Source organism: Leptinotarsa decemlineata, unplaced genomic scaffold (genome assembly GCF_025532065.1).
Source record: "Leptinotarsa decemlineata unplaced genomic scaffold, Ldec_3_MD MMD2_tig00026282_RagTag_RagTag, whole genome shotgun sequence".
Taxonomy (NCBI): Eukaryota; Metazoa; Arthropoda; class Insecta; order Coleoptera; family Chrysomelidae; genus Leptinotarsa; species Leptinotarsa decemlineata.
The window spans coordinates 691682-712421 of NW_027412668.1; the positions used below are offsets into that span (position 1 = coordinate 691682).

The window sequence follows — 20740 nt, forward strand, 5'->3', positions numbered from 1 at the left end:
GCGGTTGAACACGTCTGAAAAAGCTTTTGTATAGTGGAACATGTGTTGCAGTTTAGTGAGTTGTTCAGCGATATTCTTGAATTTTCACAAATATTCGGTTAGTTTATATCCAGCAATATAAATATTACATCTGATTTCACTGTAATCAATATTACCTGACATTAAGAAAAATTAATTAATATTCCCTACATAACTTTACTCCACTTTAATAGCTCCAATGTCTAAGAACTCTGACTGTTGGCCCTGTCAGAATAATTCCTAATGTGAAACAAAAAGAAGTGGAAAATAGAGAAGAAGAGAAAAGAGAATAAGTAGGGCTTATGTTAATGGTTTATGAATAATAACAAATGTTTTTAAATTGAAAAATGAGCAATGGAGTCAATATTAAAGCTTCGTCCTATATCAGAAATAAACGAGAGCGCCTTCAATACAGAAAATTGCCCAACAAAATCCTCAGATGAACAAGTAAACATTAAACTAACCTAACTTTCATTACCCATTCTCAAACTTGTTTCAGATTGATGTAGAACGACTAGTCTTGAAGAAATACGGAGATCTACAGGCAAGATTGAAAATCAATTCAAGCCTCCCTGAACTACTGAAAGATCAACACAGGAGCTATTTGTTTGACAACATAAGCTACCTATCCTCCAGATACGAGGTAACTATTTTACATAACTTCAATTCAGACATTTAGAAACTCCTACTGACTGCATATTCGCGATTTGAATAGTTATGTTCTGTAAGAAATGGCCAACATAGGAATCTGTCTGTCTATTATAATTATTATTCATTTTATAGTGTTTGGATGCAAGTCGCCCATGGCTGTGTTACTGGATTCTCCACCCCCTGTCCCTTATGGGGATAACTTTGGACAACAGGAGAAAGGCCAGTATCGCAAGGTTTTTATCAAAGTGCCAGAATCCGGACGGTGGCTTCGGTGGGGGCCCAGGACAGTTTTCCCACCTTGCAGCCACTTACGCTGCCGTTAACTCCCTAGTCATTCTCGGGACAGAAGAGGCCCTGAACACAATCAACAGAAAAAACATTGCAAGACTTCCTTTGGAGAGTGCGGCAGCCAGATGGATCTTTCGCCATGCACGTGGGGGGCGAAGTGGACATCAGAGGAGCGTATTGCGCCCTGTCTGTGGCCAGTCTTGCGGGTGTGATGACTCCAGAGTTGTTTGATAGGACGGCGGAATGGATAGTCAGCTGTCAGACGTACGAAGGCGGGTTTCCGGATGCCCAGGCATGGAGGCGCACGGAGGGTATGCCTTTTGCGGGTTGGCTGCTCTGGTTATATTGAATAAGGGCCACCTCATCGATGAACAAGCATTGCTGGTAAGTTGGCAATTTTTTCTATCTTTTTTCGCAGCCATATGTTCTGGGTAGGCTATGTTAATAACCTCCTGAGCCACCTAGGTCGTATCATGGCTGTCTGCAGTCCTGTCTTCCATATAACGTAGAAGAATCGAAACACCTTCAACTAGAAAAATTTGACATTTGCCGATTTCTCAAATTTAGCCAAACCTCAACAAAGTTAGTGCTTTATGCCTAACTTATCTTTCCAACGCATTTTTATTACCAATTGCAATTCTAAATACAACTTATTTCGCAAAAATTGCAAAGTTGATACTGTTTTTAAAAACAGATAAATATTTCACTTTATTTCTACTTTTTGCGAAATAGCTTAATACATAAGCATAATTAAAAGACAATATCAATGAAAAGTCAATAATTTATTCTTTACTGCACTTTTCAAACTGTTGAACTTTGATTTACTAATTACGAAAAATTACAACGAAATTAAACTAAGGGTACTGTGGAAACAATTGAACTGAACTGAATAAGCAAAATATTTTATTGTCACATGACATTTGTTGAATAACTCAAAATAGTGTTTATCAGTTTTAGATTTAAAATAGATACAAATGCTGAATCTTCAAGAGAAAATTGAAATTGTTTTAATATGCGGCGAGAATACCGGTCACCGACAAGTAGCTGAAATTTTCAATGCCAGACATCCTGCAAGAAATATTCATCGGTCAACAGTTAGTAGGATGATAGCTAAGTTTAAATCTACTGGCTCGGTTGAGAGTAATTTTAGAAAAGCACATCAGCCTTCTAGACATACTGAAGAAGTGGAATTTGAAATATGTTTGGATGTCGTAGAACATAAAAAGACAAGTATTCAAGATATTGCAGATAGAACAGATGTTAACCGAGAGAGTGTAAGAGTGTAAGAAGTATTTTACACAAAAATAAATTTACGCCTTATAAACCGAAATTTATCAATACATTAAAAGAAAGGGACTTCGATATGCGCTTGTATTTTCTTTTTGGTTTCAAGGGGAAAAAAAGAAAATTATCATTTTCCTTATCATATTTTATGGACAGATGAAGCGACCTTCTCTTCAAATGGCGTTGTGAGCTCGCAAAACTGCAGGTGGTGGGCAAAAGAAAACCCACATTTCGTAATCGAATGTATAGATCAATATTCGTTTAAGACGAATGTATAGTGTGGCATATTGAACGATCAAATTATAGGACTATACTTTTTTAGACATAATTTAAATTCTGCGGACTACCTACACTTTGTGAATACCGAACTATCTGAAGTTTTGGATAATATGCCCCTTCAAGTAAGAAATGTTGTGTGGTATCAGTGTGATGGTGCACCTATTCATACTACAAGGGTGGTTAAAGAGCGTCTTTTGGAAATATTTAGGGGCAAAGTAATCAGTCGCAATATGGAACACTTTTGGCCGCCTAGATCTCCTGATATAACCCCACTAGATTTCTTCTTGTAGGGTTACTTAAAACAAAAGGTGTATGAGCAAAGACCTTTTCGAGATATAAACCATTTAGAGGCAGTTATTCGAGAATGTGTTGTAAGCATGAAACCCCGTAGTATAAAGAATGCAGTTAAAGATGTTTTAAAAAGGACAATTGATTGCATTGAACGTGGTTTAGGCATACAATGTTTCGATTTGATTTAGTGTTCTTAATTTGAATTATAACTTCATTTCAACAGATGTTTGTTAGAATTTTTTACGGTTTAGTTTTCTAGGCAACAAAATCTAAATTGATTTCTGAAGTAATTTTGTTCATTCATTCCTCATAAAAGATATTTAGTAAATGTGAAATTACTTTCGTATAATTCCTTCCCTTAGTTTAATTGCGTTGTAATTTTTCGTAATTAGTAAATTAAAGTTTAACTGTTTGAAAAGTGCAGTAAAGAATAAATTATTGACTTTTCATTGATATTGTTTTTTAATTATGCTTATGTATCAAGCTATTTCGCAAAAAGTAGAAATAAAGTGAAATATTTATCTGTTTTTAAAAACTGTATCAACTTTTCATCATTTTTGGCATAATTTTTCTGGTGTTTTAAATTTTTGCGAAATAAGTTGTATTTAGAATTGCAATTGGCAATAAAAATGCGTTGGAAAGATAAGTTAGGCATAAAGCACTAACTTTGTTGAGGTTTGGCTAAATTTGAGAAATCGGCAAATGTCAAATTTTCGAAAAACTGTAAAAAAAACTAAATTTGTACTAGAGAGCCAAAATTGGTATATGGGTAAAAAATGAAAAACAATCATCTTTTCTCTTTGATGCGGACTTTATGTGTGACACTATATATTATAATATAATATTTCATAATTATGTTCCCACAGTTTATATTACTAGAAGTACAATAAACGAATTGCTACCCACTCCAAAATTCAATAAAAATATTTGTCATCGTTTTTTAACCTACACTGTACCTAAAATTTGTAATATTCTACCCCTAAGGATAAAACGTATCCTTAATTATAAAACCTTCTCTGTAGAATCAAAAAAATCATCTTCGAAAATGACTTTAAATTTATCCAAAAATTAGAACACCAATAGATACACTGCCACTAAATTGTTTCCTTCCTCTCTGTAGACAACGGTAATTTTATATTAATTATTATTATTTTGTAGCATAACACAAGTGTCAAGTCACTTAGATGCTATTCTATACACAATATTTACTTTATATACTGCAATCACTGTCTTTATATCTGTCTCTTCATTAGTGTTTTATTATTATTTTCTGTATTTTTGTTTATCAAATAAATGCAAATAAAAAACATTGTAATTTTTGTTTTAAGTTTGACTACTTTTCCAGAGATGGCTCGTGAACCGGCAGATGAAGTTGGAAGGTGGTTTTCAAGGCAGAACTAATAAATTAGTAGATGGTTGCTACTCCTTCTGGCAAGGGGGAGCTTTTCCTCTGCTGTACTCTTTACTCGACAAAGGTAAGTGATGTCATTTCCCTGGAATCGAAATAATTCAAAATCAATCATTTCCATTGAGAATAGTTGTATGATTCTGAGTGGAAATGAGAATGTATCATTTATTTATTTATTTGGTATAAACGGTATAAATCTGTTTTGCACTTATAAAATTATTTCCCTCAATATAACCTCAAATGTTGTTTACTTTCATTGTATGACATACGTAAATAAGGTTATGAAACTGTATCTGGTGTACTTTTTATAGTGTTCGGACACATTGGTACCATGCAATATCTATAAAATGGATTTTTTTCTTCTTCCATGATTATTACGCGAAATTTAAACTAAAACACCTTGTTAACTATCAAACTAACTCTCAATGTAAACAATAAACTGACAGGACGTGCCCTATGACGTCACGCCTCAAGCGCGCGAGAAATAGGAGCGTTTGAACTTATGAAAAAATAATTACTACTCTCACAGCTATGTTTATATTTTTTTTTATATCAAAATGAAGTGAGTATTGAATAAAAAAAAAAAAAAATTTTCTGCATATTCCCTAATAGGGAAGTATCTTCTGAAGATTTTATATTTTACTTTCTGAGCATATGTTAATTTTATCGTATTTTGTGACGTGATCTAAAGCTGTAGCTTTGTTATGAACCAAATGAAAATTTGAATTTGAATATTTCTATTTTTTTCTTTAGCCGGAAACATGCCTTCCGACCATCTCTTTAACGAATGTGCCCTACAAGAGTATCTCCTGGTATGTTGCCAAAATCCAGATGGTGGGTTGCTAGACAAACCAGGGAAACCTAGTGATATCTACCATACGTGCTACACTTTGAGCGGGCTATCAGTGGCTCAGCATTTCAAAGGCATTCGAGTGCTGAGCTCTCGGAAAAATACAGTGGTAAGAATAGATAGCACTCATTTACTTAGGTCCAAAATAAATGCTTTTTTTTACTCTTTTTATACTATACTAGTACTATGTTGCTGTTTCAATGTTTTGACAGAATCAGAATCAACGAACTTAGGCGTGCACAGCGTTATAAAACAGTGCTTTCAAAAATTGTTCTACAGCGCCATCTAGTGGCGAGTTACAGAAACATTGATAGCCTAAATAACTTACATTACTTATACATGTCAAGTTTCATCACGATCGGTTAAGCGATGTAGAAGTTTATCACTTACCAACCAACCAACCAACAAACATCCATTTTTATATATTAGATTTATTTTATCTAAACTTTGGGATCAATCAGCTGTATATTGTTTAGAAAAATTACCATTGATATTTTCCGATTCCGGAAAGGGAGCCTGCAAATCAGCTACCAAGCCTAAAGCAGCCGACGCGCAAAGGAGGGTTACAAATAAAACAGCAGACGCGATTGTTAATAAAAAAAATGCGTTTTTCAAATGAAGAAATACATGTAAAGAGAGTTGGAATTATATCAAGGGAGAGTTGCGTACAGCGCCATCTGCCCACGGATAGATCAAGCAATAATGTTGATATATCAAGGAGGTTACATACAGCGCCATCTGCCCGCGAATAGATCAAGCAATGATGTTGTTATATCAAGGAGGTTACATACAGCGCCATCTGCCCGGGAATAGATCAAGCGAGAATGTTGATTTTTCAAGTTCTAGTCACTAGTATTATAGATCTTTAATAGACGGTGCACGAATGTAAAATTCCTCTCAAACAACATAATAAAGTTTGAGGTCTCAAATTCTATAGTAATACTGAGATGCAGTAAGTCTCCAACAGAGGGCGGACAGTTGTAAAATTTGTTTCGAAGTAAAGAGAAAATTTGCAGTAATAATTTCAAGAAACATTTCAGTCTTGGTGTTTTCATTTGAAGTTTCATTCAAAATATTAATGGACTAAAGATATTTTTTCAGTGAATAATTTTATTTTTCAAATCAATTGATTTGATATGCATGTCAAGCACCTCTAATTTTTCGTTTTTTTGAAATATTTGAGTAACTGAATTTTTTTAGGTGTACAATTTACGATATAGCTTTCATTGTTTTCATTGTTGAAATCCATATTCTGGTTTGCTTTCAAATAATCGAATTAGATTTTAAAAATCTTTCGTTTCGTTCAAAACTTTTTTCTCTACTGAATCACAGGAATTGTTAATATTTAAATATTTCATCTGTAGTACAAAATTTCGCTAACACTTATTCTCAAAATATGTTTTTTATTTTGATTTTCTTCTGAACAACCTGTCAAGTAGATTACGTATAGCGCTATCTGCCCGCGAATAACTCAAGCAATAATTGTTAGTTACATACAGCGCCGTCTGCCCGCGAATAGATCAAGCAATAATGCCGATAATTCTGTCAATACAGCTTGAGAGTTACGAACAAACATACATACATACTTACAGGTGAAGCTAATATAAAGCGTGTAAAAATAATAATACTTTTCTAAATCAGATTCAAATTTATGTGTAGGAGTGAAAAGTCTTGAAAAAAATGAGCAATTTTTGGTAGTAATAAATATTATTTACATCAACATACCGATGGATTTCGTGGCGGGGGATTTGGAGAACCCATGACTTGGTTTTCCGTTTGATAAGTTTTAGGTTCTGGATATTTTCCAAATATTCTGGTGAAACATTACAGAGTTTTGGACCTAAGTTGGAAAAACTTATTTGCAGTATGTTTCGCCAAATTTGATGTAATATAACATAATTTTTTTTCAGATGACGACGCATTCTTTGTACAACATAAGAACCGATATGGTCAGAAAGGCGTTGCTCCACTTCAACAACTTAGGTTTACCTGCAGAAAAGAACTCCACGTGACGACAGTTTTTTCTTGACAAAATAAGTCTGTTCCAATGCGGCGAGCTTTTAGGGCGCGTCCTTCAGATTCTCACCCTCAGAGATGTATTTTGACGTATTTTATGAACCCGTTTTTAAAGGCATTTCTAGAGATAAGTCACAATTGAAGTTTTATTATCGGAGTGCCGTTTTATTCCAAGTACGTAGCTTCAATGTGCCTCACTTTACTTATATTTGTAGCGATTTACAACAAAATAAAGTCTTTTAGTTGATATTTTGGAGTTTAATTTCCGAAGGTGGTATCTGTGTCGTTCCTACCGAAGAAAATAGTATTATTATTACTCTTTATTAGCAAATAATGCTCTTCATAGTACAGTCAGTCACAGTCACAAAACAATATATATATATATATATATATATATATATATATATATATATATATAAAAATATATATAAATATACACATCGGAAAAGCCTAGGGATATTTTTATAAATGGCAATAATTTTTTTTTAGATCGCTTTAGGGAAAAAAAGTTGACGGGTGATTATTAAACGAATGTAACTTACAACAAAATTTATTGAATGGTCAAAAATACTGAGTGCGCATATAAGCAAAACTAAAAAAAAATATGGCTCTTTGGCACCCCGAAAAAAATTCATAATACAAAAAAATTGGAATCAGTACAAAGTATGACCTCCACGCTGGTTTATTACGGCCCTACATCTATCGTGCATCGACAAAATGAGATTGTCAATGTCTTGTTGAGGTACATTTGACCATTCAGCGATTAAAAGCTCTCTCAATTGAAACGTTGTGTGAATGTTCCCCATAAGCGGAGTAATTCTTCGTTGAAGCATGTCCCACACATACTCGATGGGATTCAGGTCCGGTGATTGTGCTGGCCATGGCAATACATCAACTCCTTCGTTGGTGAGCGAGTCAGTCACTAGACGCGCGACATGTGGACGAGCATCATCCTGCATTAGGTGGAAGTTTTCACCAACAGCACCAGCAAACGGACGGACGATAGGTAGAAGAATTGTGTCGAGGTACTGTCGAGCTGTGAGGGAGCGATTTGGAAAAACGAGATCGGTTCTGCCGCCGATCATGATTCCGCCCCATAGCATTACTGTACCACCTCTGTATGTGTGGACTTCCTGGACGTGTCTCAAACGTTCATTATTTCCAGGTCGTCTCCACAGTCTTACTCGACGAGAATCTGGATGAAATCCAAATCTGGATTCGTCTGTAAACAAAACTGTGGCCCAATCATTTGCATCCCAGTTTTGATGTTCTTGACACCACTCTAATCTTCTACCGCGATTGCCTCTCGACAAAGGTGGACATCTAAGTGGCCTTCTGTTGTGGAGATCTGCTTCATGCAGTCGATTTCTGACAGTACCAAGACCAATGGTTACCTGGTGCGTCTGCTGCAACACGTTAACCAACTCAGGTGCTGTGTTTGTCGGTTGTCTTCTTGCGGTTAAGACCAAAAATCGGTCATGAACTGCATTTGTAGCGGGTCTTCGCCCTGGATGTTGTTCGGCTGGACTGCCAGTTTCACGGAAACGCCGCCACAATCGACTGATAACACTTTGGGAGACCCCCAAACGAAGAGCTACATCATTTTGTCTCATGCCACCTTGAAGAAGCCCTACAGCTCTATTCATCTCAGCCAATGGTAAGTGATGGCGTTCCATGTTAAAGCACAATATTTCCAGTTGAATTGCTGAGCAAGAACTGCAAAGAATGTACAAACTCGACACTTTCAGATTATTCATTTTAGCCGAAAACCTACAGTTTGTAAAAAACTTGATAAAAGATTAGTTACCGTTTTTGCAGGCTTTGTTCAACCCATAAAAATCTACAGGGTGGTAGAGTATACCAATTTAATCGAAATTAAACAACCTCATGCATTTATTTTTATGATATTTAGTATGTTATAAAAATATCCCTAGACTTTTTCGATGTGTATATATATATATATATATAAAATTAGAGACAAGTCATATTTTAAAAACTAGAAAACAAGAAGAATTATTGATGACAATTTCTTAAAATATATTCACTACATTTTCTTTTGAATGAATCTAATGAATCACAGCTTTTTATATGACTTGGCAAATTATTAAATGCAATCAGACCAGAACTATACAACGAATCACAACCTATATGTTCTCTGTTGATATAAAAATTTCCTATTCTATTTCTAGTGGAGTGTGTATGAATACTACTTGAGTAGGTTAACTTATCACTCAGATAAGGGACCTCGTATACACTAATAAATCTGCAAACGGTTATCCAAATTCAAAACATGAAGGTCGTATAAAGAATTGAAATACTTTTGGAGCGAAGGGTCATAATACCTTCCTTTCTTTTTGAAAAAGAAAAGTTGATAGCAGCCCTCTCTGTGGCGAGTGATGTCACACTATTGTTTTCTTATCAGAAAGTACTAAAAATGATTTCTTTTCCGAATTCAATTTTCCTCAATACGGCTCTGCCCAAAGCAGTCTGCGCACACTCAGTCGCATCTATTTCTAGACTGGCGCCCTCTCTCCTTTGTTCATTTTTATTTACCAATCAGTTGTTCACGTGAAAGGTTGGTTGTTGGAACTAACTTTTGCACTCTCTACGTGTTCGACGAACACTATGACGTGAGTTTTTTATCTCGGTGCCTGATATTGTGATAGTGAAGTGATCGAAAAGCAAATATGATCGCCAACGGGCAGATAGTAGGCGATGGAACGTGGGATCTGCGGGTTCTCGTCACAGATTTACAAACTGAGAGGCTGATCCGCGTAAAAGGAGACACTCACATCGGAGGAGTCATGCTGAAGCTCGTCGAAGATCTAGGTTTGTATTCATTGAAACGCCTTTCCGAAAAGTCATTTATTTATAACAGTTACGCCATGGTTTTATCAAGTTGAGGAACCCGTTCTAAAAGTTGGCCATGGTCAGTTGGATCCTGTTCAAAATAAATACGGCAGCAGGTTGCGTTTACCTGCGGTTTTGTGTGTTCTTGAACCGCGCGGGGTGGTGGTAGATCAAACAGTGAAAGAAAGCTACCCCATATGACCGCAAATGGAAGTGTAAAATGATCTGTAGGCGGTGAATCTTAGGCGCATGACGTATCAGAATAAATATACAATGGCTCATGGGGATTTTTGTGTGTTTATCTAGTCACCCTTAGCTGATTAAGTCAATTCGTTTCTGAAAGAACAACAAAGTTTGCGTGTCGTTTTGCGAAATTCCTCGGGATCGAAGTAAATGCTTACGCGCAATGTGTTTTTAAATCATACATTCCCGCATAATACGTGGGTTGGTTTTTCCGTTCTTTGGTGTGATATGAACCATAATGCTGGCACTCCTCGATTTCTGATAGACATCTTGCGAAAATAATGGATTGGTTTCTTCTTTTTATAAATTAAATTCTCGGGATTCTTGTTGATGTTTTATTGGTTGGAAAATTCTTTGTTTTGGTTTCAGTACCCTGCAGAAAAACATGACTTTATGGGGATATTTCTGATGTGTTATGAAATTGTGGTCAACTGTGAGTGGGTCCTTTTTAATCGAAAGCATAGAATACAGGACCGGCCCTAGAAAAATATTCGAGTCACAAAAATGATTTAGAGCCCATATTTCATTCTTTCACTTGATTTGATGAATTTTGATGAAATATGTTAACATCGACTAAGTAGGTTTGAAATCACGCCCATGTAGGTACTTTAGAAACGTTCTTATAAAATGTTTTTTGAGTTTCTACGGCTCCATTAATGAATATGTAAAGAATACTTGAAAAGAGAGTAAAAGCATTAAAAGATATCAGTATATTGGATAAATATATGTCATTCACACTTTTCTTTCAGCTACCTCTTAAGTATACAATCTACTCCAATAAAATGAAATAATAGAAACTGCGTGGGATAATAGATGATGATGATTTTTTATATTTTGAATTTTTTTCTACCAATATTATTTATAAGTTGTTACTTTTGTGATACTTTCATGATGTATATGTTTACACTGTTGTGTGTCCTATCCCAAAAACTAATAGTCCGACAACTGTGAAATTTGTACAGGTGTCATTTGAAGGTTAGGGTTAACTGAAAATCAAATGGACTTTATACTAGTAGCCCTATCTTTTTTGCGCTACGTCGCTCTGTTTCCAGTATTTTCCGAGTCAATTTGACGAAAAATGTATTGTCTACAGTCGAATTGAAGCGATTCCTGCTCGTGACGGTGCAGATTGGGGAGCAGAGGGGAAATCGGGCGTGCAGGAATCCCAAAGTATAAAAGGCCTCAGGTGTTGTGACGACCTTGCTTTTTCCTCTGGGCGACACGTATTAATGCCCCTCTCGCTTCTTCAAGGACACTTCTTTGTGCTCGCTTTGTACCAGCTATAATACTAGGATGGTATACAGGGTGATTCTTTGAGAAGGATGAGATTTGTTTTGGGTTCATTTCGTGTAAAATATTCATATAGACGTAGGTTCTGAAGGACTAAAATTTCGAGTAAGGGGGTGCAGGAGTTCAAGAATCTTTTTTTATGACAACTTTGATAAGCCCAGATATTTTCATACTAATCTTCTTATGTATCCTTGTGGAATTTGCACTGAATTTATTTGTGGAAAAAAGCGGCACGCCACTGCATTTCCTCAAAGTTATCACCGTTTTTAAAAGTTTTCATTTCATTTTACGCAAACCTCGAAATTTTTTCATTTAATGTAGGTGCAGTTGAAAAAAAATTAGTATTATGTCTTCGAAGGAAAATACAATTAAAAAGGAGATTAGTGTTTCGGCTTTATTGTTCTCCATCTTCAAACAAAAAAATTGTGAAAGTTCCATCTTGATAAAAAAATGAAAGTAGTTATTTGGAAAGGGCCACTTCATCAAAGAAGTGGCGGCAAAATCTAGCCGATCTTTCAGCAAGATAAAACATACAGAAAGTCTGGTTTTTACAATAATCACTGGACAGGTAGGATCTCCTGTGGAGAGAAGGTCCTGCGCCTTTGTAATAGGTCAAGGAAAGGAAGCCGCATTCGAAGAAAATTGCACGGTGGGGTTTTGTCTATTGCAGTGTTAAATTGTCGAAGGTTGAAAGGGATATACTTAAGTATTTTTTTAAAGTTTCTGTTATTCAACAACCGTAATGATAATTTAATGAGGGTTTCCGAGTACAAGGTGAACTAACCTCACAAATGGCATTGTTCTCGTCTTCCGAATGCTTTTTCTGACTTGAACTCTTCAAACTGGATAATCAAGCGGAGTCAAGTTGGGAGAACGGGGTGGCCATTCAATTGTACTGCACTATTGAAAAGAACTTTGTTTGAATAAGCTTGAATATAAGCTGAAAGCTGTGGCGTCTATCCATTCTGTTGATGAATTTCACTAGTTCGGACTTCCATTGTCTAATATATAAAATGATTTGAAAACCCTGAAACAACTAAAAAAGAAGAATTAAAAATGAATAGCTGAAAATAACAATTATATTAAGCAAAAATAACCTGAAATGAAATAATAGTGAAATAAAATGCAAGTAAAAATATAACGATTGAACAAAAAATAAAGAAATAAAAGTTAAAATACATTTTTTAAAGAGATTCCAAGCCACATTAGTTCATGACTTCTAGATTGTTAGTATTTACAATTGTCTTCGGGTGATGACTGGACTGATTCCTCTGAGAGATGAATATCTAAAATGGCGGGTAAAGGTACGGTCGGGTCTGAATCAGCTCCGAATATTAAAACTTGCAAAAAGTGCAGAAATAATTTAAAAACCGGTGTAAAATGTACAAACTGTTCTAACTACTTCCATGTAAGTTGTGCAAAATCTCTGAACCATGTGAATTTCATAAGTGAGGATACAGTTGCATGTTGCCCAGTGAAAGTTCGAATGAATGATCGAATTCACAGTGATGACACAGATCAAGCATTCTTTGATGCCCTTGAAAACCTTTCAACAGACAACAAGGTAGACATCAACATATTCAACTATGTTATAAAACAAAAAGATATGTTGATAAATGAACTGCGAGAGAGTATTCAATTCCTAAAAACTCAAATAGAGGAGATGACCAACTTGAAGGCTTCTTATCATGCCACGAAAAACGGACCCTCCGAAAAAAAAGGCGGAGATAAAAAAACATATCCTAATAAAACTAAATCAACGAACGATGCTTCTCCCAATATAAACAATGATTCCAAAGACAGGGTTGCCAGCTCCTCTGGCTCTTCTGTAAATTCTATAATTACAAGACAAGAAGTGTCTAATGCAATTTTGCAAACCCAAACCAGTCAAGCAATGAATGACATTATTAATCTGACGAAAGACCCGCAAATTACGGGAGAATGGAATCAGGTTACAAAAAGAAGACCTAGACGACAACTTGTCATCGGTAAAAACAACTCCCTGACTGCTAATGGTAAAGAACTGAAAGGTGTACCCAAACATGTGAGTCTCCACGTCTACAGAACGGATCCCTCCATGACTGTTGAAGATCTTCAGGAATGTACAAAATCTTATTTTCCCGAAGTGAAGTGTGAAGCTTTATCATCCAAATTCCCTGAGATATACTCTTCATTTAAAGTAACAATTTTTGAACATCACCTTGATGATGCAATGGATCCTTCCAAATGGCCTGATAATGCTCATGTACAACGTTTTTTACACCTTCGCCAAAAAGTGACGCAGAAGGACTAGCTAATGAGATAAATGGCAAGTTTGACCTTTTATTAATGAATATTCAGTGCCTTACGCAAGACAAAGTTGACAATATAACTATAGAAAATTTCTACAACCAACTCAATTTTATCTGCTTAACAGAAACTTGGTCCATTGTTGAAAATATAAATGCCACCAATTTTCCAAATTTCAACTTATGTAGCTACTACTGTAGGAAACTATCTAGGGGTGGGGGTGTAAGTATATGGGTCAATTCTAACCTGAATGTCAAACCGCTAGATCTCTCTGAATTCTGTGACGAGAAAAATATAGAAATAACTGGTGTATCCTGGGAATGTTTGCCTGGTAAAAGGTACATAATTTTAACATGTTACCGATCTCCCACTGGAATCTTCAATATTTTCTTTCATAAGCTAAATGACTTATTAAATAACATTTTCCACAAAAATGCTGCCATAATTCTTAATGGTGATTTTAATCTAAATTCATTGGGGAATAATGATAAAACTAGTTTCTCTCAGCTATTGGCAACATATAACCTCAATCCTAGAATTCATGAACCAACACGTATTTGCTCTACAACTCAAACAATACTTGATCAAATCTACAGCAACGACACCGACTGTGACAATTATGAAGTTCAGGACAATAATATCTCGGACCATCGTACGATTCTTTATTCTCTCAACAAGCTCGTACTCAGGAACGCCAATGATAAAATTTATACATCTAAACGAATTATGAACGATATAAACATCAACAATCTCATAAACGCACTCCAAAATGAAACGTGGGCAGAGGTCTATTCAGCAACCAGTTCAGAAACGAAATTTAACTCTTTTCATGACACTTTATTATATCATTATAATGTTATATGTCCACTTATAAAAGTTAGAATATCAAAGCAAAAAACAGATCTCGGTAGAGAATGGGTAAACGAAACAGTCAAAAAATCGAGTAAAAATTTAAAAACTTTATTTCAGGCTCAAAAAACGGATCCAAAACTAAACGCAATATACAAAACAGCTAGAACAAATCACTCAAATTTGATCAAATATACAAAGAACCATTACTATATCAACAAAATTCATTCATCTTCCAACATAAACAGGACCACATGGAGTATTATTTCTACTCTGAACGGAAAATATACTACTCACAAAAACATCTCCCTTAAAACAGGTGATAAAGTAATTAATAATCCACAATCTGTATCCGAAGCCTTCAATGATTTCTTTATTCAGGCGCCGTATGACACCATTAACAAAATAATCAATAAAAGTCACTCACCTTCTAAGAATATGAATAAAAATTTGCCTAATAGTTTCTTTGTCAGATACGTGACTGAACAGGAAATTATGGATACTATAAAGTACAAACTCCAAAATAAACACACCTGTGGCACAGACGATATTTCCGGATTCCTAATTAAAAAAATCGCCGCTTCTATCGTCGAACCTCTCACTCATATAATAAATGCCTCCCTTCAAGAGGGCTTATTCCCATCGAGATTGAAGAATGCTCTTGTATCTCCAATTCTAAAAAAACATGATCCGCAAAATATGGAAAATTATCGTCCCATTACTGTTCCCCCCATATTCTCCAAGCTTTTTGAATACACAATGCTTGCACAACTTGTGAACTTTCTAAATATAAACAATTCACTTCACCCAAACCAGCACGGTTTCCGCACTGGACATTCCACCGAGAGTGCAATTCATTGCCTTTATGTGAAAATTGTTAATGCCATCGAGCTAGGACACAATCCAACTGGAATATTCTGTGACCTAAGTCGAGCTTTTGACTGCGTAATACATAAACAACTACTTGATAAACTTTATCAAATTGGAATTAGAGGAAAATCCCACGATTGGTTCAGTTCTTTTCTTGAAGGAAGAACCCAGAGAATAAAAATTAGCCACACTAGTGCAAATAAAAAACTCACATATTTCTCATCTCCACAAGAAAATAATATTGGTGTACCTCAAGGCTCTGTCTTGGCTCCTATACTTTTTATCATCTATATAAATGAACTCCCAATAGTTTTACGGGAAGCGTTCACTTGCTTATATGCTGACGACGCTACTCTACTCCTCTCAGATAAATCAAAATTAGAACTCCAAAATAAAATATCTAACACCACTGATGTCCTACACGGTTGGTTAAGTAAAAACTCGCTATATCTCAATCCTTCCAAAACAAACTACATGACATTCCATACCAGTCAAAACCTCAATTTGCCTGCCTTGAACCTGAACCTATGCGGTATCTCTATCGAACCCTGTACCACTATTAAATTCTTGGGCATTTCTCTTGACAACGACCTTACTTTTAAAACACACTGCAAAAGTCTCACCGGCTCACTGAACTCTAGATGCTATCAAATCAGAATGTTAAAAAATGTATTGAACACTGAAGGTCTACTATTATTTTATTATGCTCAAATTCAATCCAGAATTAGTTATGCAATCAGTATCTGGGGTACATCTCCAGCCGCTAAAGATATATTTATTGCACAAAAACGAATAATTCGTTGCATAACAAATGCACCGAAGCTGCAGTCATGTCGAAATCTCTTCAAGAAATTCGGTATTCTTTCTTTTTACGGTCTCTATATTTTGGAAGTCTTAACATATATTCATAAAAAGAAAAACACGTTTCTCACAAGTACTGACTTTCATAGTTACAACACCAGGAGAAGAAACGAGCTCCGCCTACCAAAGTCACGTCTAAACCTCTGTCACAATCTACCTGATATAATGGGATTGAGACTATATAACGTCCTCCCCAATGAATTGAAGTTAATAAATCAGGCACACATTTTTAGGAAAAAAACTAAAGACTTCTTACTTCATATTACACCGTACGATCTGAATGAGTATTTTGAATATTGTCGCAATTGCTAGTGCTAACTTTTGTCATGTCTTTAAATATACTGTGCGGTCCGCTAGCATTTACATATTTTATTCACTTGTATACATATATTTATTTTATGCTAGTATTTAGTTTTCTTATGTCTTCAAATGTACTGTGCTGTCCGCTAGCATTTATTTATTTTATTTTATTCACTTATATGTGTATGTGTATGTATGTGTATATATGTGTATATGTATATATGTGTGTGTATGTATATATATGTATATATGGATATATATGTATGTATGTGTGTGTATATGTGTGTATATATGTATGTGTATATGTATATATATATATACCTATAATACTATATTTTACTACAATTTTGTATACCTTGACTTGCCCTATAGCTTCTTGTATGCTCATATTAAGGACCAATAAACGTATTATTATTATTATTATTATTATTTATGGGTCGTTCGAGTACTCTCACTTATCCCCGCTTTCCATTTTTCCGCTTCACTGGTTCAGAGGGAGATGACGGTTTGGCGGGAGTTGGCCATTTTTCGCTTGACGATAAGTTTCCGTATGTTGCGTATCTCTACGCTTGGCTGAATAAGTTGTTGGACATCATGTTTGCGGCTTCCTTGAATTTTCTCCTAAACCACTGTTCCTCTCTGTGTATGATCTCAGCTTGGGACCACTGGATGTTGTGTTGATGGGTCCAAACATGGTCTGCTATTCCTTTTGCTGGTTTCCCCTCGCTGTGTGTGTTTCTTGTGCTCGGCAATGCGAACATTCAATGGCCTCTTAGTTTCACTAATATAGGATTTTCCGGGTATCCGGTAAATGCAATTCTTGGAATCGTAGTCCGCGTTTGGTGACCTGGTTTTCGTGAGGTTGCTACGGATAGTGTTCCGGATCTGAAGCAGGTTCTGATGTTGTACTTGGAACAAATTCTTCTTATCCTCTCCGATAATCCTCTGATGTAGGGAAGTGCAAGCACTGGTTGTGACGGCATCTCTTCCTTGCGAGGATCCTGCTGTCTTTTAGCCAAAGTCTTTTCTACCACCGCTTTGGAGTAGCCATTCCGTTGAAGATCATTTTTGATGATGTCTAGTTATTTCTCGAGACCTTCCTTCGTATTACAGAGCCCGAAAGCATGGTCTAATAGAGTCCTGATGATTCCTCTTTAAGTCGATTGATGGTGGTTGGATTCGTGGTTCAGATACTGTCCCATGTGATGGCGGTGGAGTCCCTCAAGGATCTAATATCGGCCCATTGTTTTTTACCTGTTCACACATAATTCATGCAACTCATATTGCAAATTATCGATGTCAACAGATGTTTGGAAGTTATACACATCTATATGACCGATTTGAAAGATTGTACTAGATTGCAACAGCAGTTAAATACTCATCATGGTTGGCAGCGCAAAAATCGTCCATTAGATTTTTTCCAAATCTAAAATCTTGTCAAATTCGACGAAACTATCTTAGAAAATGCTAATACTATCACAGATCTCGGTGGCCATTTTGATCATCAAATTACTCATAAAAACCTCCTTGATTTTATTATAAATTTTGCCTCATGCTCACACTATTTTGTTATTATCAGAAACTGTGAGACTTTTAATAACATTTTATCTCTTTCTTCCCTGTACTTCACTTAAATAAGGTGGGGGTATCATCACAGTCATTAGCGCCCAGTATAAAGTGTTTAGAAGGAACAAAATATAAAAAACACTTTTTGTGAGGTTGTTGATTGATTTGTTAGAAATTAATATAGATAGCTGTCAAAACTTCGTAAATATATTCCTTTTGAAGAAGTTATTAGTAGTCAAATAGCGAAAGTCTACGAGAAATTTTTGAAATCCTTGAGTACAAATACAATTGTTTTGTATCCTCAAATTAGCAGATGCTTTTCAACATCGATGTTTTTTTCTTTCAAGCCGATCCAGCGAAATCAGCTCACTTTCATTCATCTTCCTAGTTAAACACTTAATACTATGAGCAAACATTTATTCAAGAAAGTAAATTGGGATATGCTAGCGGCATACATTTAATAGATACAATAGATTCGATAGGGCGGCATTTTAATTTACATATGGCTGCTTGTTTTGTCTGCCGACGGAATTTAATGGACCCGTTTCATTTTTATTATCGGCCGAATTGAATAGCCCAGGGAAGTGCTGGAAAATAACCAAAATGGGCGAAAGAAAAAGTCGAATATAGTTCGGTAAAAGAGTTACAAGGACAGTCTGGATGATGGTGGAACGGAAAATTTACACGGTATTTTTATTACCAGATTAACCACTTGAGGCGCACAGTCGATTATCAAAATATACTTTATTGATATGTCGGGACTGGTGATAGGTGAATTATTATTTAGACGAACACAAAGTTTAACAACAATAAAATGTATTACCAACAAAACACAACGACAACCGTAATACGAAACAGAAAATTGTAGGGTGACGTCGAGGAACTAACGCTAAGTCTTTTCTCGATCAGCGATGAGACTCTAGTTCTCGGTGGAAACCCCAGAATAAGAAATAGTTCTCGGCCGAAATACCAGGACAGAAAGAATGCATCGGCTAAAAAGTTTGTTCGAAGTAACTTTCGAAAAATCATCACTGGCAATGGTCGGGGTCATAAATATAGTCAAGAAGGGTCAACCACTTGGACCCGAATTCCTTGTCTTAATCCATAAAAGTGTTAACGCTATGTTCAGACTAGTCCTGCCGAGAGGTGTTCAGAAGCAGTTGTTAAACTTTCACAGGTATTTATTTATATGAACTATTGAATATATGTTTGAATTTCATGGCTACCAACATTCAACCAAACAATTTGAAAAATATAACAAGCCTGGCCAGATTCAAAAATAGTCTTGAGCATTAATTGAAGGGGTTATATTTTTAGGAGTAATTAATTTTTGGTCTTGAGTCGTTTTTTATAACGTTTATAAACGCTTTCCATCTCTCTATGATATGAACTGAGACGAACCGATAAATTATTTTTTTTAACAAGTCAAAATATACCAACGGAATCTGAGATAAAATGTTACATGAAGGCAAGATACTCGATAATCTCTCAGATATTCTTGATGGTTTTGCAGATTTCTTCAGTGGCTGTTATATAGTGTCAACATCAAGTGACCATGCGTACAACAGTAGTGATATTCCCAGCTTAGTAATCAAAATCTTTAGTATTGAAAATGTTTATCATACCCTACAAAAATTGAAGCCTAAATTTACTGAGGAACCTGATCATATTTCAGCATTCATCATTAAAGATTGTGCCTCAGTTCTGGTTAAACCACTAACAACTCTAATTAATATATGCCTGAAAACATCAACTGTACCATCAATATGGAAAATGTTGAAAGTCTGCCCAATTTTCAAAAAAGGAGATAAAAGTGAGATAAAAAATTACAGACCAATCTCTACCATAAGCAACTTTTGTAAAGTGTTTCAGATGCTTCTTGGGAAGACAATCTATTGTCATGTCAGCAACATTCTTAGCCCCAATCAACACGGTTTCATGAAAGGACGTTCAACCACCACCAATCTTGTAACTATCACTCAATGTATCGCAGAGGTTATTGATTATTAGTCTCAGACTGATCCCTCTTCAAATCGTATTTTTGCAACCGCAAGTAGTACGTCCAACTTAATGGTCTCAAGTCTATCAAATGTATAGTCACATCTGGTGTACCACAAGGATCAAATCTAGGTCCCCTACTATTCAAAATGTTCATTATTAATATCGGAGCTGAGACTGATGTTAATTTTCTTTTATATTTCCCTCTCAACTGTTACATATGTTGAATTTTTGGGTTCCTAGACGGTCATCTAGGAATATTGTCACATTTTATCTCAACACTCCGCGTACAAATATAATGAAAAAAAATCCAATTTATACAATGCGCGATACCTCTGATTCTGTTAGTCATGTCATAGATATATTTAACTTCCAGATTATACAAATCAAAAGACATTTTTTATCTAACTGACAGCTCTGTTTTTAATTTTTTTTATATAGATTCACAAATTATATTGTGTAAGTATGTACATAATTGTAAATGCCACTGTCACTCCCTATTCTGTAATTGGGTTCATCCTGTAGAATAGTGTATGAAA

At 35.5% G+C, this 20740-nt stretch overlaps 2 protein-coding genes across 2 annotated transcripts in view; both read left to right on the plus strand.

Moving 5' to 3' along the window:
- Window positions 1–285: 285 nt before the first annotated feature.
- On the plus strand, window positions 286–7332 carry Fntb (Farnesyl transferase beta subunit). The gene is given in 8 exon segments (XM_023159037.2): window positions 286–465; window positions 518–661; window positions 802–1047; window positions 1049–1235; window positions 1238–1341; window positions 4157–4286; window positions 4973–5178; window positions 6980–7332. Coding segments are annotated over 8 exon segments (1212 nt in total). The 5' UTR covers window positions 286–372; the 3' UTR covers window positions 7082–7332.
- Window positions 7333–9623: 2291 nt separating this feature from the next.
- LOC111504476 (unc-112-related protein) overlaps window positions 9624–20740 on the plus strand; it is a 39648-nt gene continuing 28531 nt past the window's right edge. Inside the window, exon 1 of the mRNA XM_023159036.2 lies at window positions 9624–9914. Within this exon, the coding sequence (XP_023014804.1) occupies window positions 9773–9914 (142 nt within the window). The 5' untranslated portion in view covers window positions 9624–9772. The remainder of the gene's footprint in view (window positions 9915–20740) is intronic.